Source organism: Plectropomus leopardus, chromosome 11, assembly GCF_008729295.1.
Source record: "Plectropomus leopardus isolate mb chromosome 11, YSFRI_Pleo_2.0, whole genome shotgun sequence".
Lineage (NCBI taxonomy): Eukaryota > Metazoa > Chordata > Actinopteri > Perciformes > Serranidae > Plectropomus > Plectropomus leopardus.
In genome coordinates, this window is record NC_056473.1 from 5,230,330 (window position 1) to 5,256,168 (window position 25,839).

The 25,839-nt window shown below is 35.6% G+C and overlaps 2 protein-coding genes across 4 annotated transcripts; one reads left to right on the forward strand and one right to left on the reverse strand.

The window, feature by feature from the left end:
• Positions 1 to 34: 34 nt before the first annotated feature.
• On the forward strand, positions 35 to 15,563 carry hacd3 (3-hydroxyacyl-CoA dehydratase 3). Its single transcript, XM_042495589.1, has 11 exons — positions 35 to 208; positions 2,466 to 2,508; positions 3,629 to 3,702; positions 3,807 to 3,971; positions 4,145 to 4,190; positions 4,371 to 4,481; positions 4,589 to 4,716; positions 14,246 to 14,358; positions 14,552 to 14,658; positions 14,740 to 14,871; positions 14,978 to 15,563. The coding sequence occupies exons 1-11, from the start codon at positions 131 to 133 to the stop codon at positions 15,052 to 15,054; spliced, it is 1,074 nt and encodes a 357-aa protein (XP_042351523.1). The 5' UTR covers positions 35 to 130; the 3' UTR covers positions 15,055 to 15,563.
• An 87-nt stretch (positions 15,564 to 15,650) lies between these two features.
• On the reverse strand, positions 15,651 to 25,086 carry ints14 (integrator complex subunit 14). Of its 3 annotated transcripts, none has more exons than XM_042495587.1 (12): positions 25,023 to 25,086; positions 24,434 to 24,716; positions 24,175 to 24,282; positions 23,289 to 23,444; positions 22,585 to 22,703; positions 22,338 to 22,480; positions 22,154 to 22,246; positions 21,020 to 21,164; positions 20,760 to 20,893; positions 20,293 to 20,411; positions 16,314 to 16,379; positions 15,651 to 16,231 (listed from the first exon to the last, which is right to left on the reverse strand). In XM_042495587.1, exons 2-12 carry the CDS (start codon positions 24,653 to 24,655, stop codon positions 15,998 to 16,000), a joined length of 1,539 nt encoding a protein of 512 aa, XP_042351521.1. In that variant the 5' UTR covers positions 24,656 to 24,716; positions 25,023 to 25,086; the 3' UTR covers positions 15,651 to 15,997. The 3 variants fall into 3 exon arrangements, with proteins under 3 accessions (XP_042351521.1, XP_042351520.1, XP_042351522.1); XM_042495586.1 differs by having other exon boundaries at positions 25,008 to 25,026; XM_042495588.1 differs by lacking the exon at positions 25,023 to 25,086 and adding an exon at positions 24,842 to 24,894.
• Positions 25,087 to 25,839: the final 753 nt, after the last annotated feature.

Genomic DNA, 25,839 nt, shown 5'->3' on the forward strand with positions numbered 1-25,839 from the left:
GTTCGCAGAATATTCTGGGTATATGCTGAAGCTTTCCATGACGGCTAGCATGAAGGGGGGAGAGTTGGTTCATTCATTGCTCGACTAGACCTACATTTGTTTGAAAGAAAGCTCTGTTAAAAGCGGAACAATGCCGCTCACACCTCTCGTTTACTGGGCTCAACGCCATGAAGAAATTTACCTGCGAGTGGAGTTGACGGACGCCCAGGTGAGATAATGATTTGTTTTGGGGGAACACAAACTGCCTGTACTCACTACTTCTCAAGATATTGCTCTCTGGTGGGTGTTGTGTCGAAATGTGTTACCCCGTTAATGTCTTCCCTCTGTTAGTGCGAGTGCACACCTCGGTGGTTAGGTTTGAGTTAAAAGTTGGGGGGGCACCTATCGACGAGGGCACAGTATTCGACATAACACTGGCCCGAGCACAGTTTTGTGTCGCTAAGGGGAAATAATAGATCAAGCAAATTAAGGGTGCAGGTTCCTGTAAATGCCACACTTCTGGGTAGCTGCACATTTTGCATATAGACTGCTAAATAAAGACATGGTTCCTCAAAAAGCCTTGAAGGCATTGCATTTATTAACCTACAAAAAAGGCCTTAATTGTTGTGTTTATTTTTTATTTTTCAGTTAATTAATGTAATTAATTCCTATTCTTAACCTTTTGAAATCTTAGCGAATTGGCTTGATTTTTCCCCAAAACAGTTAGGCATCTTCAGAAGGAACTACCAAAACTGATCAAGAAATGAGTAAAAATAAAATGAATTTTAAAGAATGAATAAATAAATAAATAAGAAGATATTACTGAAGCAGGACAGAAAATAGGGCGAAAGAATGTTAGTAGTCAAAACAATAACAAACAAGGAAATGACCCAGAAAAAAGTTCCAAAAATAAAAATATTTTGTCCGTAATATTTTAATTAATTTAATTTAAATTTTAATTTAATTTAAGTATCTAATTATGCCTATTATAGATATAGTTTTTGGTACATTTTTTTTCGTTTTCAAAGTCTACTAAATCTCACAATTTGCAGGACATTTCATGCCAAGTTACTAACTGCCCTTTTCCCCATGATTAAACAACACAAAACAGAACACTTCTCTTAGGGTTCAGTGGTTTAAATCATTGTAAAAGGCATCTGAATACAGTACAAGAAAAATGATGTCCCTCAAGGTTTCAAAATGTTAAACTCATCATCCAAGCAGTTGAATCTCACATGCAGATTAAAAAACACAAAATCGCGAAGAAAATGGCAGTTATTTCCTGCTTCTGTTGGTAAACCAAAAAGATACTTTGTATGATAACATATTCATTGTCTTCCGTGTGTTTCACTCAAAAATGTGTTTTATTTCAATATTTGACACGGATAATCAAACTTTTTCACCAGACAAAACAAATATCATGTTTCATGTCATAAGAAAAACCTTTGGGAAAAATAAAATAGTCTTGCTTTAATTTTGGTTATGAAAAAATGGTCTCAAACTACATACCAAGTGGCATTAGAAAGCCTTTAAAAGTCTTGAATCTGCTTTAAGCTGCAGGAAACCTGAAAAGAAGTCATTTCTGGTTATATCAGATTTGATCACACCAAACCTGCTCAGTGATATACCACATTCCAGATAAGTATCGTGGCTTTAAAGAATGTTTGTGCACAGTCAGTTGCATGGGTTAATAACCCTAAATATAGCCTTCCACACTACCTAAAGTGCAGAGGCATTGTAAAACATTCCTAACCACGTCCCACAGGTGAGGGCAGTGAGGATAAAGTACAGTTGCATCATACAGATGTCACTTTGCCCTAAACTTTAGCCTGCAGAAAAAAACATTCAGTACACTTTTATTGCTCTGTTCTGCTCTGAATTTTTGCATCATAGTCCTTTAAATTGTTGTGTTCTGTATAAGGGTCGGCTGTGGCTGAGAGGTAGAGCGGGTCGTCCTCTATTCATAAGATCAGTTGTTAAATCCCAGACTCCCCCAGGCAACATGTCAAAGTATCCTTGGGCAAGATACTGAGTGTGAGTGTGTATGAATGGTTACAGAGTGCCAGTCTGTGAATGTGTGTGTAAATGGGTGAATGTGACATGTAGTGTGAAAGCTCTTTGAGTGGTCAAAAAGACTAGAAAACCTCTATACAGGTGCAGTCCATTTCACCATGCTGTTTCTTGCACAGTAAACAGTAACATGAAAAAGAGCTGATTCAGGGTGGACATTATGTGAAATAGCTCATTTCCTCAAGAGTCTCTTGAAACAAGGAAATGGTTTTGGCTGGTCTCTATTGTCGGTGGATTATACAATTATTAAAGTTGCCTTAGCTCAACAGCTTCTTTAGGTCTAACATCGGTCTTTTAAACATTTTATTAGTGTCTCTGCACAGCCCTATTGTACACACTGCACAGCTTGTAATGTAAGGCTGTAATTCTCTGTAGGAGGAAGTGAGCTCATCATCTGCCTCTGTTTCTTTTTGCAGAATATTGACGTGCAAGTACATGAAAGAGTGCTTCAGTTTAAAGGTGAGGTACATTGAAAGATATAAAAAGATATATACTGTATTTATTTTTGAGGTGGGGTTGGTTGGATACTTACCAGTCTATATGTAACATACACTAGATGTCAGTTGGCACACCCCCAGTTTGGAAAAGCAGGCTGGAATCCGACATGGAAGCTAAGCAGTGTACTGCTGTAGATTGGCCACCTAAAAAAAAAGTCTCATCTAAAAAAAAATCAATATCAGTTAGAGTGTTTGCCGTACTTAGAGAAGATTCATCACTCTATGTTTTCTTCAGGCAGGACCCGTTTTGACAGGGACGCTGTCAACAGCCTCAGTTCCCCATTTATGCTCTTGTCAAAACCACAGAGCTCCTTTGTGAAAGACTAATTTTAGCTCGCTTATCACAGAAGCTTCACAGAAGCTGCCTGTCTGTTCGTTACTTAGTGTTATTGTGTGACTTTGGTGAAGTTGAACTTACCCTTTAAATGCCAAGGTTACGCAATAAAACAAAAAAAAATAACTAAGAGTGAAGCAGCGGTAGATAGGGCTGTGACAGTAACTGCATTACTGTAATACTGCAGTTATTTGAGGCATGCTCTGGGATTGAGCTCATCACCCGATTTCTTTCCCAGATTTTGTATTTTTTTTCTGGTGAAAGTTACAGGAATGCATATGTAGTATTATATGAAATATAAAGCAGTAATCATTGTGTAGTTATCATTAATTTTCTTCCATATGTACCACCAAAGCGTGGTAATGCATTGCTTTTTCACCACAGTGGAAAAAAAAAAATCCATACTGTCACACTCCTAGTGGTAGACCAGCAGCTCTCATGTTCAACAAAGTAAATCATTGTTTTTCTCAATGGAATCTGGCTCTAAAGAAAGCACTATAACAGCTTCACTTTCCCATTAGAAATCACTGTGTGATAAAGCAGTAAAAAATACCCTAACTATAAACTGAGACACTGCTTCTCAAAACTGAGGGTGTGACGATTGCCATCTACTTCATGTAATACAGTGACTATGGATAAGTATCTTATACAACCTCACTTCAAAAATCTAAACTATCCTTTTAATGTTCTTTTGCCTGTGTAAACATTTTTTGAATGTTAATGATTTTATGTGGTATTTTTTTTGCAGCACAGGGCCATGGTGCAAAAGGACAAAATGAATATGAATTCAGCCTAGAATTTCATTTACCTGTAAAGTCAGAGGTATGTATCCATTTAAATATCAGTCCTAACTATAATGCTACTCCTTTCTTACTTAGCCTTCTAGTTTTGCTGACTGTGCTCATTAAATGAAACTGTGTTACCAGGTGAGCCACAAGTCCACGCAGCGGCAGGTGAATATTACAGTGCAGAAAGAGCAGAGAGGCTGGTGGGAAAGATTGACGCTACAGGAGCGCAAACCAGTCTTCCTGGCACCGGACTTTGACCGCTGGCTGGACGAGTCAGATGCTGAGATGGAGATCCGGGAAAAGGTGAGTTTTTACATCAGAGGGACATTTTCATGCACTAACTTAACTTTAACAGCTGTGTTAAATAAAATATTGCAAAAATTTCAATGTTGTCTACATACCAGAACTAAGATTTTACTATTGATACCAAAGGTAAAGACTTTTATGTATATTTTGTTCTGCCTTTCTTTGAAAAGGAGGAAAAACAAAATAGGCTGAAGGCTTCAAGGCATAACGAGGAAGGTGAATGCAAATTTCTCTACATGCATGCCTGTTTTGTTATAGTCTATCAATTTTGTTCCCAGAGTTTGATTTTGCTTTTGGCATTTTTTATTTATTTATTTTTTTTGGGCAGTAGACTTTTACCATATCTTATTGTGAATCTATTGCCTCAATGCTTCCTTTTTATTTCAAATGTTTCAGGGTTTGTCAGCCTGAAAACAGGGTTTTTGTTTATGTATAACCTGGTGCAGTTTCTTGGTTTTTCATGGATCTTTGTCAACATGACCGTGCGGCTCTTTATCTTTGGTCAAGGTGAGCAAATATAAGATTACTGTGGCCTTAACATTCACATTGTTTTTCCTTCTTTGATCAAGTTCTTCTGAATAACCTGGTCATTTATAACACTGCTCTCATTTCAGATTCTCTCTATGACACGTTTCACACCATATCGGATGTTATGTTCTTCTGCCAGATCTTGGCAGCAGTAGAGGTCCTCAATGCTGCTTTTGGTGTAGTCCACGCAGGTGTTATTCCATCTCTTATACAGGTGTGGGGTGCTCATTTGTTTGATGTGCAGCAATCTCAAAAACCCATCAGCTATAGGTTTTGAGGCAACAGCCAATATTTAGAGAGATCCGTTGTAACAAGTAGGCATTAAATTAAATCAAACCAAACTTTATTTATACAGCACAAATCATGAATAAACGGTAACTCCATGTGTTGAACATGAAAGAGTTAGAACATGACAAGAAATAGAATAAAACAGATTATAGTGTAATAAAACTCAGAATAAAAGTCAAAATTATGATGTTAACAGTAAATGTGAAGGGTGGGTAGTACATATCCTAATATCAATTAATTCATATCAGGCCCTAGCAAATGGGTTCCAAGATTGCAAGTCAGCCAATGTGTTCCATCTAACAACATCTGTTTACCTGCTGCTCAGAGGTTATTGGTCAATACCACTCAGACCACAAACAGAAACCTGAATGCATCCATAACAAAATCTTGTCCCCTGCCTTTGATAGTTTATGCCGTTTAAAAGTTTAAGTTTAAAAATGTCATGGTATAGTATGACATGGAGATGTGAAAAGAAGTCATAACAAAGTCATAGCGATGTCATAAAATGTCATCAAGTGGTCATAGAATAGTATACTTTGAAAAGGTATAAAAATAAAAAAAATAGTATGGTATGTCATTAAAAAAACAACACGGTTTGCAGTGTCATGACACCTCAAAACAGCATAAAATAGCGCGCCAAGACACGCCATAGCATAATATGTTGGAAAAACAACCAAAAACACCATAATAAAGCATGTTAAAAAAACGACCTAAACGGCAAGGCTATAGTATGGCTAAAAAAGTCAAAATATGACATGTCCCAAAAACAGCTGAAAACACCTCAAAACAGCATAAAATAGTGTGCCAAGACACGCCATAACAAAGAATGTTGAATAAATGTACAAAAACACCACGATATAGCGTGTCGAAAAAATGACCCAAAAGACAAGGCTATAGTAAGGCTAAAAATGCCAAAATATGACATGTCCCAAAAACATCTGAAAACACCTCAAAACAGCATAAAATAGCACACCAAGACATGCCATAGCATAGTATGTTGGAAAAACAACCAAAAACACCATAATAAAGCATGTTGAAAAAACGACCTAAACGGCAAGGCTATAGTATGGCTAAAAAAGTCAAAATATGACATGTCCTAAAACATCTGAAAACACCCTCAAAACAGCTTAAAATCAAGTGCCGAGATATGCCATAGCATAGAATGTTGCAAAAAAGGCTAAAAACATCATAATACAGCATGTCAAAAAATGACTGAAAAAGGCAAGGCTATAGTAAGGCTGGAAATGTCAAAATATGACATGTCCCAAAAACAGCTGAAAACACACACGTTTTATGATAAACGCATAAAATAGCGTGCCAAGACACGCCATAGCATAAATTGTTGCAAAAAAAAGCCAAAAACACCATGATATCGCATGTCGAAAAAATGACCGAAAAGGCAAGGCTGTAGTATGGCTCAATATTTAAAAATATGACGTCCCAAAAACAGCTGAAAACACCTCAAAACAGCATAAAATCGAGATATGCCATAGCATAGTATGATGCAAAAAAGGCCAAAAACACCATGATATAGCATGTCAAGAAATGACTGAAAAAGGCAAGGCTATAGTATGGCGAAAAATGTCAAAATGCGACATGTCCCAAAAACAGCTGAAAACATGTCAACACAGCATAAAATACAGTACCATAACGCGCCATAGCATAGTATGATGCAAAAACGGCCCAAAACACCATGACATAGCATGTTGAAAAAATGACCGAAAAGGCAAGGCTATAGTAAGGCTAGAAATGTCAAAATATGACATGTCCCAAAAACAGCTGAAAACTCCTCAAACCAGCATAAAACAGCATGCCAAGACATGCCATTGCATAATATGTTGCACAAATGGCCAAAAAACACCATGATACAGCATGTCGAAAAAAATGACCGAAAAGGCAAGGCTATAGTATGGCGAAAAATGTCAAAATGCAACATGTCCCAAAAACATCTGAAAACATGTCAACACAGCATAAAATACAGTACCATAACACGCCATAGCATAGAATGTTGCAAAAAAGGCTAAAAACATCATAATATAGCATGTCAAAAAATGACTGAAAAAGGCAAGGCTATAGTAAGGCTGGAAATGTCAAAATATGACATGTCCCAAAAACAGCTGAAAACACCTCAGAACAGCATAAAATAGCATGCCAAGACACGCCAAAGCATAGTATGTTGCAAATACAACCAAAAACACCATGATACAGCATCTAAAGAAAAATGACCGAAAAGGCAAGGCTATAGTAAGGCTAAAAATATCAAATCATGACATGTCCCAAAAACAGCTGAAAACTCCTCAAACCAGCATAAAACAGCATGCCAAGACATGCCATTGCATAATATGTTGCACAAATGGCCAAAAACACCATGATATAGCATGTCGAAAAAATTACCGAAAAGGCCAAGGCTATAGTATGGCGAAAAATGTCAAAATATGACATGTGTCAAAAACATCTGAAAACCTGTCAACACAGCATAAAATAGCATACCAAAACATGCCACAGCATAGTATGCTGCAAAAACGACCAAAAACACCATGATATAGCATGTTGAAAAAATGACCGAAAAGGCAAGGCTATAGTATGGCTCAATATTTAAAAATATGACATGTCCCAGAAACACCTCAAAACAGCATAAAATAATGTGCCAATACATGCCATAGCTTAGTATGTTGCAAAAAAGGTAAAAAACACCATAATATAGCATGTCAAAAAATGACTGAAAAAGGCAAGGCTATAGTAAAGCTAGAAATGTCAAAATATGACATGTCCCAAAAACAGCTGAAAACACCTCAAAACAGCATAAAATCAAGTGCAGAGTCACGCCATAGCATAGTACGTTGAATAAATGTACAAAAAAACACCATGACATAGCATGTTGAACAAATGACCGAAAAGGCAAGGCTATAGTAAGGCTAGAAATGTCAAAATATGACATGTCCCAAAAACAGCTGAAAACACCTCAGAACAGCATAAAATAGCATGCCAAGACACACCAAAGCATAGTATGTTGCAAATACAACCAAAAACACCACAATGACGCATCTAAAGAAAATGACCGAAAAGGCAAGGCTATAGTAAGGCTAAAAATATCAAATCATGACATGTCCCAAAAACAGCTGAAAACACCTCAGAACAGCATAAAATAGCATGCCAAGACATGCCATAGCATAGTATGTTGGAAAAACAACCAAAAACACCATAATAAAGCATGTTGAAATGCCATAGCATAGAATGTTGCAAAAAAGGCTAAAAACATCATCATATAGCATGTCAAAAAATGACTGAAAAAGGCAAGGCTATAGTAAGGCTAGAAATGTCAAAATATGACATGTCCCAAAAACAGCTGAAAACACCTCAGAACAGCATAAAATAGCATGCCAAGACATGCCATTGCATAATATGTTGCACAAATGGCCAAAAACACCATGATACAGCATGTCGAAAAAATGACTGAAAAGGCCATGGCTATAGTATGGCGAAAAATGTCAAAATATGACGTGTCAAAAACATCTGAAAACCTGTCAACACAGCATAAAATAGCATACCAAAACATGCCACAGCATAGTATGCTGCAAAAACGACCAAAAATACCATGATATAGCATGTTGAAAAAATGACCGAAAAGGCAAGGCTATAGTATGGATAAATATTTCAAATATGACATGTCCCAGAAACACCTCAAAACAGCATAAAATCAAGTGCAGAGTCACGCCATAGCATAGTACGTTGAATAAATGTACAAAAAAACACCATGATATAGCGTGTCGAAAAAATGACCCAAAAGACAAGGCTATAGTAAGGCTAAAAATGCCAAAATATGACATGTCCCAAAAACATCTGAAAACACCTCAAAACAGCATAAAATAGCACACCAAGACATGCCATAGCATAGTATGTTGGAAAAACAACCAAAAAACACCATAATAAAGCATGTTGAAAAAACGACCTAAACGGCAGGCTATAGTATGGCTAAAAAAGTCAAAATATGACATGTCCTAAAACATCTGAAAACACCTCAAAACAGCATTAAATAGCGTGCTGAGACACGCCATAGCATAGTACGTTGAATAAATGTACAAAAACACCATGATATAGCGTGTTGAAAAAAGGACCGAAAAGGCAAGGCTATAGTATGGCGAAAAATGTCAAAATGCGACATGTCCCAAAAACATCTGAAAATATGTCAAGACAGCATAAAATACAGTACCATAACATGCCATAGCATAGTATGTTGCAAAAAAGGCCAAAACACCATGATATAGCATGTCAAAAAAATGACTAAAAAAGGCAAGGCTATAGTAAGGCTAGAAATGTCAAAATATGACATGTCCCAAAAACAGCTGAAAACACCTCAAAACAGCTTAAAATCAAGTGCCGAGATATGCCATAGCATAGAATGTTGCAAAAAAGGCTAAAAACATCATAATATAGCATGTCAAAAAAATGACTGAAAAAGGCAAGGCTATAGTAAGGCTGGAAATGTCAAAATATGACATGTCTCAAAAACAGCTGAAAAACACACACGTTTTATGATAAACGCATAAAATAGCGTGCCAAGACACGCCATAGCATAGATTGTTGCAAAAAAGCCAAAAAACACCATGATATCGCATGTCGAAAAAATGACCGAAAAGGCAAGGCTGTAGTATGGCTCAATATTTTAAAAATATGACGTCCCAAAAACAGCTGAAAACACCTCAAAACAGCATAAAATCGAGATATGCCATAGCATAGAATGTTGCAAAAAAGGCCAAAAACACCATGATATAGCATGTCAAAAAATGACTGAAAAAGGCAAGGCTATAGTAAGGCTAGAAATGTCAAAATATGACATGTCCCCAAAAACAGCTGAAAACTCCTCAAACCAGCATAAAACAGCATGCCAAGACATGCCATTGCATAATATGTTGCACAAATGGCCAAAAACACCATGATACAGCATGTCGAAAAAATGACCGAAAAGGCAAGGCTATAGTATGGCGAAAAATGTCAAAATGCAACATGTCCCAAAAACATCTGAAAACATGTCAACACAGCATAAAATACAGTACCATAACACGCCATAGCATAGAATGTTGCAAAAAAGGCTAAAAACATCATAATATAGCATGTCAAAAAATGACTGAAAAAGGCAAGGCTATAGTATGGCGAAAAATGTCAAAATGCGACATGTCCCAAAAACAGCTGAAAACATGTCAACACAGCATAAAATACAGTACCATAACACGCCATAGCATAGTATGATGCAAAACCGGCCCAAAACACCATGACATAGCATGTTGAAAAAATGACCGAAAAGGCAAGGCTATAGTAAGGCTTGAAATGTCAAAATATGACATGTCCCAAAAACAGCTGAAAACACCTCAGAACAGCATAAAATAGCATGCCAAGACACGCCAAAGCATAGTATGTTGCAAATACAACCAAAAAACACCATGATACAGCATCTAAAGAAAATGACCGAAAAAGGCAAGGCTATAGTAAGGCTAAAAAATATCAAATCATGACATGTCCCAAAAACAGCTGAAAACTCCTCAAACCAGCATAAAACAGCATGCCAAGACATGCCATTGCATAATATGTTGCACAAATGGCCAAAAACACCATGATACAGCATGTCGAAAAAATTACCGAAAAGGCCAAGGCTATAGTATGGCGAAAAATGTCAAAATATGACATGTGTCAAAAACATCTGAAAACCTGTCAACACAGCATAAAATAGCATACCAAAACATGCCACAGCATAGTATGCTGCAAAAACGACCAAAAACACCATGATATAGCATGTTGAAAAAATGACCGAAAAGGCAAGGCTATAGTATGGCTCAATATTTAAAAATATGACATGTCCCAGAAACACCTCAAAACAGCATAAAATAATGTGCCAATACATGCCATAGCTTAGTATGTTGCAAAAAAGGTCAAAACACCATAATATAGCATGTCAAAAAATGACTGAAAAAGGCAAGGCTATAGTAAAGCTAGAAATGTCAAAATATGACATGTCCCAAAAACAGCTGAAAACACCTCAAAACAGCATAAAATCAAGTGCAGAGTCACGCCATAGCATAGTACGTTGAATAAATGTACAAAAACACCATGATATAGCGTGTTGAAAAAAGGACCGAAAAGGCAAGGCTATAGTATGGCGAAAAATGTCAAAATGCGACATGTCCCAAAAACATCTGAAAACATGTCAAGACAGCATAAAATACAGTACCATAACACGCCATAGCATAGTATGTTGCAAAAAAGGCCAAAAACACCATGATATAGCATGTCAAAAAAATGACTAAAAAAGACAAGGCTATAGTATGGCTAGAAATGTCAAAATATGACATTGCCCTCCAAAACAGTTGAAAACACCTCAAAACAGCTTAAAATCAAGTGCCGAGATATGCCATAGCATAGAATGTTGCAAAAAAGGCTAAAAACATCATAATATAGCATGTCAAAAAATGACTGAAAAAGGCAAGGCTATAGTAAGGCTGGAAATGTCAAAATATGACATGTCTCAAAAACAGCTGAAAACACACACGTTTTATGATAAACGCATAAAATAGCGTGCCAAGACACGCCATAGCATAGATTGTTGCAAAAAAGCCAAAAACACCATGATATAGCATGTCGAAAAAATGACCGAAAAGGCAAGGCTGTAGTATGGCTCAATATTTAAAAATATGACATGTCCCAAAAACAGCTGAAAACACCTCAAAACAGCATAAAATCAAGTAAAACAGCATAAAATCGAGATATGCCATAGCACAGAATGTTACAAAAAAGGCTAAAAACATCATAATATAGCATGTCAAAAAATGACTGAAAAAGGCAAGGCTATAGTAAGGCTAGAAATGTCAAAATATGACATGTCCCAAAAACAGCTGAAAACACCTCAGAACAGCATAAAATAGCATGCCAAGACACGCCAAAGCATAGTATGTTGCAAATACAACCAAAAACACCACAATGACGCATCTAAAGAAAATGACCGAAAAGGCAAGGCTATAGTAAGGCTAAAAATATCAAATCATGACATGTCCCAAAAACAGCTGAAAACACCTCAAACAGCATAAAACAGCATGCCAAGACATGCCATTGCATAATATGTTGCACAAATGGCCAAAAACACCATGATATAGCATGTCGAAAAATGACTGAAAAAGGCAAGGCTATAGTAAGGCTAGAAATGTCAAAATATGACATGTCCCAAAAACAGCTGAAAACATCTCACAACAGCATAAATCAACTTGCAGAGACATGCCATAGCATAATGTGTTTCAAAAACAACCAAAAGCACCACAATAATGCATGTGTCAAAAAATGACCAAAAAGGCAAGGCTACAGTATAGCTAAAAACTGTCAAAATATGACATGTCCCAAAAACATCTGAAAACTTCAACACAGCATAAAATAGTGTACCAAACCACGCCATAGCATAGTATGCTGCAAAAACACCATAATACAGCATGTTGAAGAAATGACGTAAACGGCAAGGCTATAGTATGGCTAAAAACGTCAAAATACGACATGCCCCACAAACAGCTGAAACACCTCAAAACAGCATAAAGTAGAGTGCAGAGACACAATAGCATAATATGTTGCAAAAAAACAACCAAAAACACCACAATGATGCATCTTAAAAAAAAAAGACTGAAAAGCCAAGGCTATAGTAAGGCTAAAAATATCAAATCATGAAATGTCCCAAAAACCGCTGAAAACTCCTCAAAGCAGCATAAAACAGCATGCCAAGACATGCCACAGCATAGTATGGCTGCAAAAACGACCAAAAACACCATGATATAGCATGTTGAAAAAATGACCAAAAAAGGCAAGGCTGTAGTAAGGCTAAAAATGTAAAAATATGACATGTCCCAAAAACAACTGAAAATGCCTCAAAACAGCATAAATATACCGTGCAGAGACACGCCAAAGCATAGTATGTTTCAAAAACAACCAAAAACGCCATAATATAGCATGTCGACTGAAAATGCCATACTGTAGTATGGTGAAAAATCACAAAATATGTCCAAAAAACAACTGAAACCACAAAGTACAACATGTCGAGATACGTCATAGTATAGAATGTTGAAAAAACATCCAAAAACATCATAATATAGCATGTCGAAAAAATTACATGAAAAGTTATAGTGAGGGTCCAAATTACAGAGTGACTTTCGGGGGAGCCCCATTTTTGGGTGCACAACACTACTAAAACATAAGGTGCATAAGGTGTGTGGCAGCGCGCGGTAACGTTTCATAGAGGCACAATAACAAGTACACACAAGAACTTATTACCTACCTACATGACCTAATCAGAGAAAAACAAAATCATAAAGCAGAGGGACACTTTCTGCTTCTGATCCACAATCTTTTAAGAACAACACATCACTCCAACAAAAAAGCTGAATATTATTTTTCAAACTTGTTTATAACCACAACAAATTGAAACAGCTGTCTGCGGCTCAGCCTGTCTTAGTCAAGTGTTTAGTGCTTTTGTCTAGTCTGTTGTCTTGTTTTTTCTTTTACTGTGTTCATCTCCACTCCCTACTCCTTTATCTCTTCTGTGTCCAACACCACCCACTTCCTGTCTTCATTTCCCAAAGAGCCATTATATGTCGAAACATTTTAATAACTCGCTATAGTATCTTGAAAAAACTCATTGCATAATGTAGTACTTTGACGTTCTTGTCCCTCCTAAGGCTGTGTCATCTGTACTCATAGAATGTATGTTAAAAAAATCTTAGTAAAGTATGTTGAAAAAACTCACTCTACGGTAATATAAAAATACAGTACAGTATGTCTTCCAAAATGGCACAAACATGTCATACTACAGTATGTCAAACAGAAATGCATAAAAATGTCATACTTTAGTATGATGTCTAAATTGGCACAAAAAAAAAACTAATATATGTCGTCCAAAATGGGATAAAAATGTCAGTGTAGTGTACTAGTGCACTACACTTTCTCAAAAATGCATAAAAAAGTCATACTAAAAACACATAAAAAAGTCCTTCAATACTATGCCATCCAAAAATACATAAAAATGTCTTAATATAGTATGTCGTCCAAAATGGAATAAAAATGTCATACTTTGGTATGTCTTCTAAAAATGCACAAAACTGTCATTCAGTAGTATAGTATGTCGTCCATAATGGCATAAAAACATCATACAATACTATGACACGTTATACTACACTATTTTATCCAACTTGGCATAAAAATGTCATACTATGGTATGTCATCCAAAATGACACAAAAACTGTCATAGTATAGTAAGTCCATGATAGAGTATGTCGTAAAAAGGAATTTAAAGTCACCATATAATCTGACCAAAAGTCACATTATAGTACGTTGGTAACTAAAAGAAAATATGTACCAGGGAGCGTGACAATTCGCTGAAACTGAAAGTAGTTTGGTATTGGTTTCTTTTTTGATTTTTGTACTCTCATTAGGTGGTTGGAAGAAATTTTATCCTCTTCATCATTCTGGGCAGTTTGGAAGAAATGCATAACAAGCCTGTTACGTTCTTCGTTTTCTATTTTTGGAGCGCCATTGAGATTTTTAGGTAAGTATGCATTGGTAAAGTCTAATGCAGTAGCACCACAGACAAGTTGACACACTAAGCAGCAGACAGGTGCAGCAGCTTTTGTTACAAGAATCAGCATAACTAGTTATACAGGCTGAATTGTTTTAAAGGACTACAGTTATTGATGTAACTTTGTTTCCTTCCTAAAACTAACACCATGCTCCTATTTCAGGTATCCATTTTACATGCTGGGCTGTTTTAACACAGAGTGGAAAACTCTCACGTGGCTGCGTTACACAGTCTGGATACCACTGTACCCATTAGGTGTCATAGCTGAGGGTGAGCTTGTTTACTTCTTTCACAATTAATACGTTTTCAAGTACAAGTACTAAAATGTATCTCATCTCCAATCCCATGCAGCTGTTGCTGTGATACAATCCATTCCCATCTTTGACGAGACCAAACTCTTCAGCATTCCTCTGCCCAAAGCCGTTGGAACGTCTATCAGCTTCTCTTACGTCCTGCACATCTATCTTGTCCTCATGTTTCTTGGTAAGTCCCCAGATAAAACATTAATCATACTCATCTCTGAGCGAACATTATCTTCTAATAACAGCATTTTGGTTGCGGTATGAACATTTTGGCTTCCTCTCTTCAGGACTTTTTATCAACTTTCGTCATCTTTACAAGCAGAGGAGGAGGCGTTTCCGCACCAAGAAGAGGAAAGCACATTGAGATACAGCAACAAAAACACTCGTCAAACACCTCAGCTGCCTGCTTATTTCTGGATAAAACATTTTAAATGATACTCATAAACCATGCTACAGTCAAATCTATGCTCACTATTGTTAGATGGTTGTTTTTATTCTACAATATTGCTCTCAGTTAGATTTATTAATTTATGGTTGTTATACAGATGACTTATTTCAATCATTCCATTGACGTTCTTACTTACTTGTGTTTGAGTTCTTATAGATGTAAGTTTGCATTTTCTAGATAAGTTGGGAGATGTATAAAGCAATAGAACATGACATCTTGTGATAGTTTTTTTTCAAGTTTCTTTTAATCTTGGGTTGTTGTTTTTTTTGGCTGCATTTTGTCATTTTAGATACAGTAATTTTGCATAAATGAAAAACAGCGAAAACATTGTCTACAAATACTGCATTTGATCTAATTCCAGATTGCTGAACCATCCCACAAACCTCAGGGAAAATTACAGCTGAAATAAAGAGCATTTTGTGTCTCTTCTGCCCTTTAAGAGCCTTCTATGTAGAATTTGACACCTTCCCACATTCTGCTTTTTCATCATTTTGACAGAATTCAAATGCTAACATTACATTTTTTATAGGTTTCCTGTAAATGTGGATGGTATGAATAAAAGTGAGATTTAAATGTGGTCAAATTGTGAAAAAGATCCTACAAAGAAATTTGTAAAAAAGTAAATATGTACATGCTACCATTTTACAACACCTCACTTTGTATGTTTTGCCATGTTAAGGTGGTGTCAAAGGAGTGTGAGCTCTCAGTCTTACTCATCTAGGTTCCACACAGGTTCTTGAAGCAGTCCTCTGATGAGTTCTTTAAGCAGCCTCCAGCTCACACAGCTGCTGTCTCAGCAGTGGTCCACACAGGCTGATGCTGCTATATTTTAGTCTGTTTCTGCGGATTCAAACAGGGTTCAGCTTGAGAAGTCCGTGTGCATGGGGGCAATGTTGTGATCAAAGGCAGCATACTGGGAGTCACCGGTGCTCGCCAGTTTGAGTTGCTGTGCGGCGTGGGACAGCTGGAAGGCGGCGTCCGGATGTGCGGAGTCTGGCAGCAGGGTGCACTCTCTCTCCAGCAGGTCGGCCACTCCCTTCAGGAGCTCCCAGAAGCCGAAAGCCAAGGCAGCCTTTCGAAGACGGTTCAGCTCCTGACAGTTTCAAATACAGAACGGAGTTAGATATTATTGCAAATGATGCTCAGAATTCAGAGCCCATTATAGCTATATTTACCTTGTAGAAAGTTTGAGTTTTATCTGGCAATTTTCTTGCATTCCTCAGGATCTTCTGAACATCAGTCTGTAGAATGACAGCAAAAAAAACAACCCTTCAATCAATGATGACCAATAAAGACTCTAAACACATGAGGGCCAATCATTCAAGAACTAATTTAAAGGTCCATTGCGTAGGATTTCGGGTGATGTATAGGCAGAAATGAAATAGAAACATTAACAACCACTGCTCTAAAGAAATCATCTTCATTATATTCTAAGGCCAAGGACTGCTTAGCTGTGAAGTGGTCCTTGGCCTGAAAAATATTAAGAACCCCTGTACAATACGTGCATACTTTTAGATAATATGTCTTTTAAAAATAAGATAGCACAGTGCGTTGTTAAAATAATCTTCAAAATGTCATACTATAGTATATCATTAAGAAAAAAAAGCATGAAAAAAATCAACTGTTATAAAAACAAACGAAACAAAAAAAAACACTGCATCGTATGTAATCCAAAAAACTTGAATCAAAAATCATGAATGTATATCAGAATAGTATGTTTACAAAAATCCAAGAAAAACTGTATGGAATGTCATCTAAACTAATCAAGAAAACAGTGTAGTGTGTCGTCAAAATCATGACAAAACGACAAGGTATAGTATGTTGAGAAAAATCAAAAAGCATCATGGTATAAAATGTCATCAAAACTAATTGAAAAACACAGTAAAGCATGTCTACAAAAATCACCAAAAGACGTCATAGTATATAGTATGTCATCAAGAATAATTAAAAAACTCATGGTACAGCAAGTCATATAAATTTCATATTATGTCACAGTATACTACATCGTCAAAGATCAAAACACTTCAAACTACAGAATGTTGTCAAAAATCATCAAAAAGGTCATAGTATAGTATGTCATACATATGTTAAAAATTTCATAGTATAAATTATGTTATCCAAAAGTTCTTTAAAACGTCTTTGTACTTATCATGTTGTCCAAATATATCATCAAAAATTCATGGTATATTATGCTGCCAAAAAAATCATAGTATAAGCGTAGTAGAATAGTAATTCATCCTAAAATTCAGAAAAACTTCACATTACTGTCGTCCAAGAAATCTTAAACACATTGTGCTATAATATGTATAAAAAATCATAAAAATGTCTTAGTATAGTATTTCATCCAAAAATTCATAAAAATAACATAGTATAGTATGTTGTCCAACATTATGACAACCTCATTATAGTATGTCGTGCAAAAATCATGAAAACGTCTTAGTATAGTATGTCCTCTAAAAACAAAACAAAAAAAATCACAAAAACATTATAGTATAGTATGTTTCACAAAAAAATAGCAAAAGGTCATAGCATAGAGTGTCGTCTCACAATTTATAAAGATCATAGCATATTGTCTGCGAATAAATCATAAAAACATCATACCATAGCATGTCGTCTAAAATTATTTACAGCGAAATAATATATGTGGTCGAAAAAAAACATAAAGCACATATACAAAGTCTACCAAACATTCATAGAAACATAGCATATTATGTCGCCCAAAAATTCATAAAAATGTCATAGTATGATATGTCACCAAAATTTACCAAACCTTCATAAACTGTGTTGTTTCAAAAAATCAGAAAAAAGGTCGTAGCATAGTATGTCATAGAAAACAATCATAAAAAGTTCATAGTATCGTGTCACCATTTAAACATCATAGTATTTCCTCCAACAATTCATAAAAACATCATAGTATAGTATGTCGTCAAAAATCATTAAAAACATCATGGTGTAGGACATTGTCAAAAATCACGATAAAAAAACGTAGTATAGCATTTCTTCCAAATTCAACAAAAAAACATCATAGTGTAACATTATATTATTATATTATAATATTATATATAGTTTAGAAAGTATTTTAAGTAAGTATTTTACGTGGTCAAAAATCATGGTAAACGTCATAGTATAGTATGTCCTCAAAAATCATGAAAAAACTTCATAGTACTGAAGTTCCTTCAAAATTCATTAAAAAGATCATAGCAGTCTGTCATCAAAATTATGAAAATCGTTATAGTATAGCATGTTCTCGAAAATCATGAAAAAAATCCTACACTGTGTCGTTATAAACTCATAAAAAAGTGATAGGATAGTATGTCATTTAAATGTCAAATTTGAAAAAAAAATCATAAAAATTTTTTTTTAAAAAAAAACTTCTTTTTTTTTTAAAATGACGCAAGTCATTGATTCGAGCCAGATAATCGATTAAAAAACCATAGTCATAGTGTAATATCTCATTTAAACATTTATAAAAAAGTCATAACATTTCAATAAAAACATCAGAAATATTTCATAGTAGCATGTAATTTTAAAATATTAAAATCTTATTGTATAATATGTGTGAAAATAGATAAAAAGTCATAGTATAGTATTGTCAAAACATAATAATATTGTCAGCAATATGGTATTAAAAGAATCATTCACGTCATAGTGCAAAATTGCATTTCAAGCATCATTCAGATGTCACAGTGTAATAATGTTGTGGAAAAAAACAGTATGAAAACATCACAGTATATTGTTTAAAAAATAACAACAATTCCACTGTTGTGTATGTCTTTTGAAAAATCATTAAAAACGTCATAATTAAGTGTGTCATTTGAAAAATCATTAAAAAGTCATAGAATACTGTCATTAAAAAATCATGAAAATGTCATTTGAAACAAATCATAAAAATGTCATAGTACAGTATGTCCTTTAAAAAATCATAAAAACATATGTCATTAAAAAAAATCATGTTACAGTATGTCCTATAAAAATATAATAATGTAATTGTTTAGTGTGTCATTCAAAACACCATAAAAATGTCAGTATAGTGTGTCCTTAAAAAAAATCACAACAAATGTCACAATATATGTTCTTAACAAAATTATAAAATCCTTAGTATAGTATGTCATTAAAAATATATATATATTTTTTTTAATCATGGTAAAGTTTGTCACTGAAAAGAATCATGACAAAGTCTTGTATAGTGTTTAATTTATAAAATCATAAAAAGCGATAAAATAGTATGTCATTAAAAAAAATCATAAATATGTCATAGGCCATTAATAGGATAATAGAATTAAAATTTCTAAGTATAGTATGTCATTAAAAAATCATTAAAATGTGATCGTATAGTACGGCATTTTAAAAAAACACTGAAAATGTCATTAGTGTTGTATGTTATTTAAAAAAATAATCCAAACATGATTGTATGCCATTACAATGTGATTAAATATTTCATTGGTTTAAAAAAAACATTAAAATGTTTTATGTTGTTAAAAAAAAATAAAAACCACATTGTAATGGCATACAATCATGTTTGGATCAATATATTATGTAATTTAAATTAGTCATTAAACCTTCGTAATTTAGTATGTCATTTTAAAAAAATCATAAAAGCATCACAGCATAACACATTTGAAAAAAAATCCAAAAAAGGTCACTATAGTTTGTCCTTAAAAACCCCATAGTCATAGTACAATAAGTAATAAAAGCATATAGTAGTCCGTTTGAAAAAAAAAATCAAAAAAACCTCATCTGATCTGATAGGACCACAAGTTCCATTGCAAAAAGGGTGTGTCTATTAACCTGATATGTTGCATAGGAACCTATAACCTAATAATAATATATACAATCTCAGTGCAGTTTATAGTAATCAGAATAATAATAACCTAATAAAATCTCTGTATTTGCATGTTACACTCAGTTAATCTATTAGCCAGTTAATCAGACCAATCATTAAATTGATACTGTGATTTCTATTAAAGGCGAAACGTCCTAAATGCAAATCATTTATAGAAAATAGTTCCTCCAGTTTCTGACGTACCGTGACGTGCACTTTGAGAACACAAAGTAAACAAAGCACACTGTAATTATGACTCAACTGAAACCAACCGTCATTTCTCCAAAGTCTACAACAAACAGCAGTGCTTTTACACAGTGATTTGACTGTACCTGTAGTCCACTGGCCTTAATCCACACAGTGACATTCTGAGCATAGCTTCTTTTAGCCTGCGGCTGCAGAGGGAAAGGACTTTTACTGTCATCCTCTCCATAGGGATTTTCAGCAGCCTCTGAAATACCAAAAAGGTCATCAAACATCAGTGTGTGCAATCTGTATCACGACTGAAGCCGGCCAAATAAAAATGGTTAATTATTAACTGCTTGATTAAGAGCAGAGAGGCCTTTGGTCTTCAGGGGAACAAAAAAACATTTACTTGAACAAGGGTTAGTGTGTCATACCTTTCATTAAACATTTCATGTCCAAACGTGTCATGCTGATAAAACAAATCCTTCAGGAACAAGACACCATAGAGTATGTAAACAGACACTGTGTAGCAGATTTGCAGTAAAACTTGCTGTTTGCTTGTTTGCCGTGTATCTGCAGAGAAATCAGGCACGGTGAGGGGGTGAGGGGTTACCTGATATTGGTCCCAGATGTGTGATCTTGCCCAGCCACGGCAGAGGCTCTGGACCAGGCTCAAACAGAGACATCATCAGGTTCGATTTTTTCTTGCTGTCTGCTTGTGAGTACAGCATGCCGTACCACTCTGGCCTGGAGGACAGAAGACTAGATTTAGGCCATTTCTTCATTAAAATATATTAATTTGTTTTACTCTGCAGGTGCATTGTTCACATGAAAAGAATTCAATTAAATATAAAAATCTCTATTGCATCTCACCCCAACTGGACCAGTGCCACCATGCCCTCAACTTTAAGACTGCCGTGTAAAAGGACACAAAAATTTGGACTTTTGCCTGCCATTTGACTGGCAGAGGGTTCCTCCTCGAGCTCATCTGTGGCTCCTGTACCAACGTCATCTACCTCTGCAACCAAATACAGATTTAAAAAATTAAAAAATACAATTTTGCATACTGAGAGCTCATTAAATTTCAGTTTGCGTTCAAAACAGTCGTGTTGTGTTAAATGTCTACTTTGAATATGAAAGGGGATCACAAAAAAGGGGTTTTAGAAATATTATTTGCATCAGATATACAAACAGTTTTAACTGTTTTTTATGCACTATTTTCCTAGTGCATTATCAGCAGAGTTTTTTGCATTTTCTTCCCATTTTCTCTTTAATTTATATCACTAGACGCACAATATGTTGTAAAAAAATAAAAAAAAGAGTAGCTTGCAGTGTTTTGTAGGAAACAAATCTTTAAGAGTCAGGAAAAAATCTGTTACAGTTAGCTCTGTTAAAAGAAAATCAGGATATTTGCTGTAAAAATCAGCAAAAGCAATGAGTCTGTGAGTACCATTCAATCACATATTTGATACTTGGTAAAAGTATTTGTGTTGGTATATGATATATTATAAAGGTTTTGATGTTATTCAGGTTTTACAGTAGTTTATGTATATTTTAAACAGTGCACAGTAGTGAACTATGCTAGGGTTGTGCTTGTTTTTACTTTATTGATTAATTATTTTCTGTATTTTCTATTTGAAACAGGTATGGTGTCATAACGCAGGTAAGTGTGCATGACTAAAAAATTATGGTGACTCTGCTAGAAGACGAGTGGTCAGCAAAGGTGTGGATCTATCAAAGTTTTTTAACCGTGTAGTAACATGTTTTACCGTGTAGTAATGTATTGGACAATTTTATGTGAACTTGTTTAAGTTTTTTCCTGCCTCACACGAGTACTTATATTATTATATATATTCCACAACATGGAGCTAGACCAAGACACCTTGCCAACTACGTGTCCTAGGAACTATGGTATGTTGAAACAGCTACTATAGTGTCCTATGCATGCTATACAGCTGATATGCCTTTGAATATTCAGTTTTCCTTTGAAACATAACAAAAACTAACCTTTGTTTACAGCAATAGGCAGTACCAGGTGTCTGGATATAACAGGAGGACTTGAAATGTCAGCAATTTCAATGAAACCCACAATTTCCAAATCTGAAACAGGCATAGCAGAATGAAGACGTGTTAAAGGAAAAATGGTTTAACTTTAACTCTAAATCATGAAATTTCAAAGGCAGCTAGGTACCTGTACTGACTGATCGGGGCATGGGCTCCACTTCCTCATCCATCACAACTGGCTCAGGGCGAGGGAACACCTGAACGTCTGAGGACAAGTTCCCACAGTGCAGGACAGCATGGAAGGGAGAGTACGCGTAATCGATCAGCCTCCTGAAGACACACAAAGACATACCATGGCCTAAGGCTTCTAAGTTATCACATACATCATGAAATAGTAGTTTTTTCCTGGATTATTTCCCCAGTAAGAGTCGTACCCAAACATGGCCTGTACACTCTTCATGCAAAGAGGTCCCTCCATAGTGAAGATCTGTCCATCACCTCCACTAAGACGAAGCAGCTCCTCTAAGTTGTCCATGGCATCAGTCATCTGTAACTGCAATACCACAAGGCACAGGGTTTCACTGGTTGCAGCATACAAATCTATTACAAGCACCAACTTGCCCTAAGCTTTAATTTTACACAGATGCTTTATGAGCGCATGGGAAAAAACTGTTGCTACTTGACCTACATTACACAAAAATTGTGCTCAATGGCTCAATGAGGTGGCACTCTTTTTTAAGTTTAAAAAAGGAGAATTTTAAATGTGTGAATGTGGAAAAACACATTGACCTGTATACAACCAACACAGTAACTCTTTCAAGGAACTGTTGAAAGGGTGTTCTTGTCCTCTAAAGATCACTTGCATACAAATACAGGGAATGATACATGCACAACTCCTAAATGCAGTCTTGATAAGTCATCTTAACAGTAAAAGTCATGGCCCATTACCACCTCGGTCTCAAGGAATCATTGTAATATTACAGCCAAAGCCCAACAGAAGCCATCACCTAAGAACTTGTTTATAACCAGCTTTGTATGGTTGCACAATATCTGGTCAAATTTACTAAATGGTTTTACAATGACTGTGTTCAGATCAAGATGCAAGTAACTAGAACTTGATTGTTGACTCAGTTCGTACCTCCTCTGCATTGGCTACAGCCATAATGAACAGCTTGGTAGGAAAAGGGAAAGGGAGCGGGAACTTCTTGTCATCTGGGCGATGCTTCAGTGTTTGAAGGGAGTGACGCAGGGAGCCCTTTCCAATACCCAGAGATCCATCAGTAACCAGCACCACCTAAAGGTTAAAGGAAGGAGGTACATGAACCAGACTTCCTAGTTACATTTAAGACTTAAAAATTTTCATTGTGACTCAAAGTAAGATTAAAGACCAATATTACAATAACCAAAACTGAAGGAAAAAAACATAACCCACATCAATTACTTATAAAGGACATTCTTCTTGTTTTTGGTCAAGTAAGTTAAGTTAGATGATCTACTTCAAATGCTGAAAAACACTGAAACTTTCTAGCTTAAAACATGTGGAAAACAATAAAAATATTATGTAATTCAAGTATCCCTTTGGTTTGCCTTGAAAGAAACATTTCATTTTTCATTTATTTGGATGTGCTAAGTATACTGTGTATAAGGGTTGTTGGTTTTTCTTCCCTGAGCCGCCTGACATTAAAATTGGAAATTTATTTCAAAAAATAGATATTACCAATTAATTTCTGATTTCACAATGCAATGCCTGAAAAAAGATTGATAAAATACCTCTTTCAAAGTCTTTGCATTTTAAGACTTTTGATTAATTTAAAACATCTCAATCCCAATTAAGGCCTTATTTTTAGATTTATGAATTTAATTCCTTTTAAGACGTTAAGGGTCTGCATGAACCCTGATAAACATAACTCTCGATAAAAGGGTAAAAATAGCTAGAAATATTATTTGACAACAACCCAGCTTTAGTCAATCAATAATAAGTCCAAGAGGTGCGATAACATTATATAAAGGACCTTTCAAATTACCTGACAGGGACAGGCACTGCCCCACTCTTGTTGTACCACGTTACTAACTCCATTAAGAGCCGACTCTATGCAGGTCTTGTCGTAGTCCTCCAGGTTGCTCAGAGCCTCCTGCACAGAGAAATACATCAATGCAATAATCTCTATCTCTTCTCCAATGTCAGAATTGGCTTCTCTAAAAACAAACAAGTAGTGACTCAGGAGAGCAAACCATGTGTTGATTTTTCAAACTGAATTCTCATTTGAGGCACTTTTTATTTACCTGTAATGCGTTGTAATCTCTGGTGAAAGGCACCAAGAGCTCCCAGAGGGACGAGAAGGCCATCAGGGCTGTGAACTCCAAGCGGTAGTTTGAGGCCATGTGTTCAAACAACATGTTTAGTCCATGAACAGCCAGGTTCTTCCTCTGAAACTCCTCGCTGCCATCCAGAGACACTGGCCGTGTCATGGACAGAGACACGTCCATTAAGACCACAGTAGGCATTGTTTCCTGCTGAGGTTACCAACAACACAATGGACTTAAAGTATCCTCCAACGTGCTCCCGCTGAAGGAAGAGAAAGAATAGACGACAAGACGTTTCAGAGTGTTTCTTTCTGCCTCTGAGATGCATGTTAACGAACAATAACCATTAAACAGCCAAAATAACAGAACAACATATCAACAGCTAACCGTTAGCAAAATGTCAGCTAGCTGTTGAGCTAACTTTCGTTAGCATTCTGAAACATAACACCAGAAGGTCAAACGGAATAAACGCTCTGGATACTATTTCACAAACGTTGCGAAGATAAATATTCATACGTTTCACTATGAAGAGAATAAATAATAAAACACAGACGCAATATATACGTGCCATTCAGCGTTTTGCTCGCCATCAGTGTTTGAATTTTAATGTGCACCGCTATTTCCGTCCGGGTGACAACAGTGTAATACAGAACAGTAGTTCCTACTCTGTTTGCTACATGACAGGAGGAAAAGTTCCGTCACTTCCAAATGTGATTAAAAACGTGTCTCCGCAATAATTTTAAGAGATTAGGTGCGAGACAACAATGAGGTTGATTTAAACCAAAAAGCAACAATTGAAGACGCCAAAAGCTGTAAAAGTTGCAGTCTGATAGTTGTGGTTTTATAAGGGACTGTTTGTTACCTCTAAGAGGGAAGGAGGTAGTGCAAAAAGGCATGTCAAATATACATATTTTTAAGCACTGGGAAGGAACTTCTGTTATTTATTTTAGGGGAGGGGTATACATCTGGCTGTATTTTGTAAATATTTTACAGCCGATTTTAAAGAAAACATGCCATCAATAAAAACCCGCCCAAATTACACTATTTGTCACAGCCAGAAACTGTAAAAACTCAAATCAGGGTTGGATTTTAAATTTTTTGATGGTCCTTAAACACATCATGTGGGATGAATGCTTAAGTAAGAAAAAAATAACATAACCAAATCTAAGCCATAATAATTATATTTCATCAAGATCACTTTATACTATGTCTCATTTAAAATGTTGCCAAAAATTAACATTTGCACTAATTAACAAAGTTTTTTTTTCTTCAGCTTTTTATTTTCAAACAAAGCATAAGTATTAAAATCTAACAACTAATTCATGGTGGAGGGAGGCTCATGCATTCATCCCTAGCTTCGTGGAGGGTAAAAAACAAAACAGTCA

Excerpts from the sequence above, each read along its gene's own strand:
- hacd3 (XM_042495589.1), top strand. The coding sequence starts at position 131 with ATGCCGCTCACACCTCTCGTTTACTGGGCTCAACGCCATGAAGAAATT. Across the intron at positions 4,191-4,370 it reads TTCAAGGCATAACGAGGAAG|GGTTTGTCAGCCTGAAAACA; the intron begins GTGAATGCAAAT and ends CAAATGTTTCAG. Across the intron at positions 14,659-14,739 it reads ATTAGGTGTCATAGCTGAGG|CTGTTGCTGTGATACAATCC; the intron begins GTGAGCTTGTTT and ends AATCCCATGCAG.
- ints14 (XM_042495587.1), bottom strand. The coding sequence starts at position 24,655 with ATGCCTACTGTGGTCTTAATGGACGTGTCTCTGTCCATGACACGGCCA. Across the intron at positions 22,247-22,337 it reads GCCCCGATCAGTCAGTACAG|ATTTGGAAATTGTGGGTTTC; the intron begins GTACCTAGCTGC and ends TGCCTGTTTCAG. Across the intron at positions 21,165-22,153 it reads GCCTATTGCTGTAAACAAAG|AGGTAGATGACGTTGGTACA; the intron begins GTTAGTTTTTGT and ends ATTTGGTTGCAG.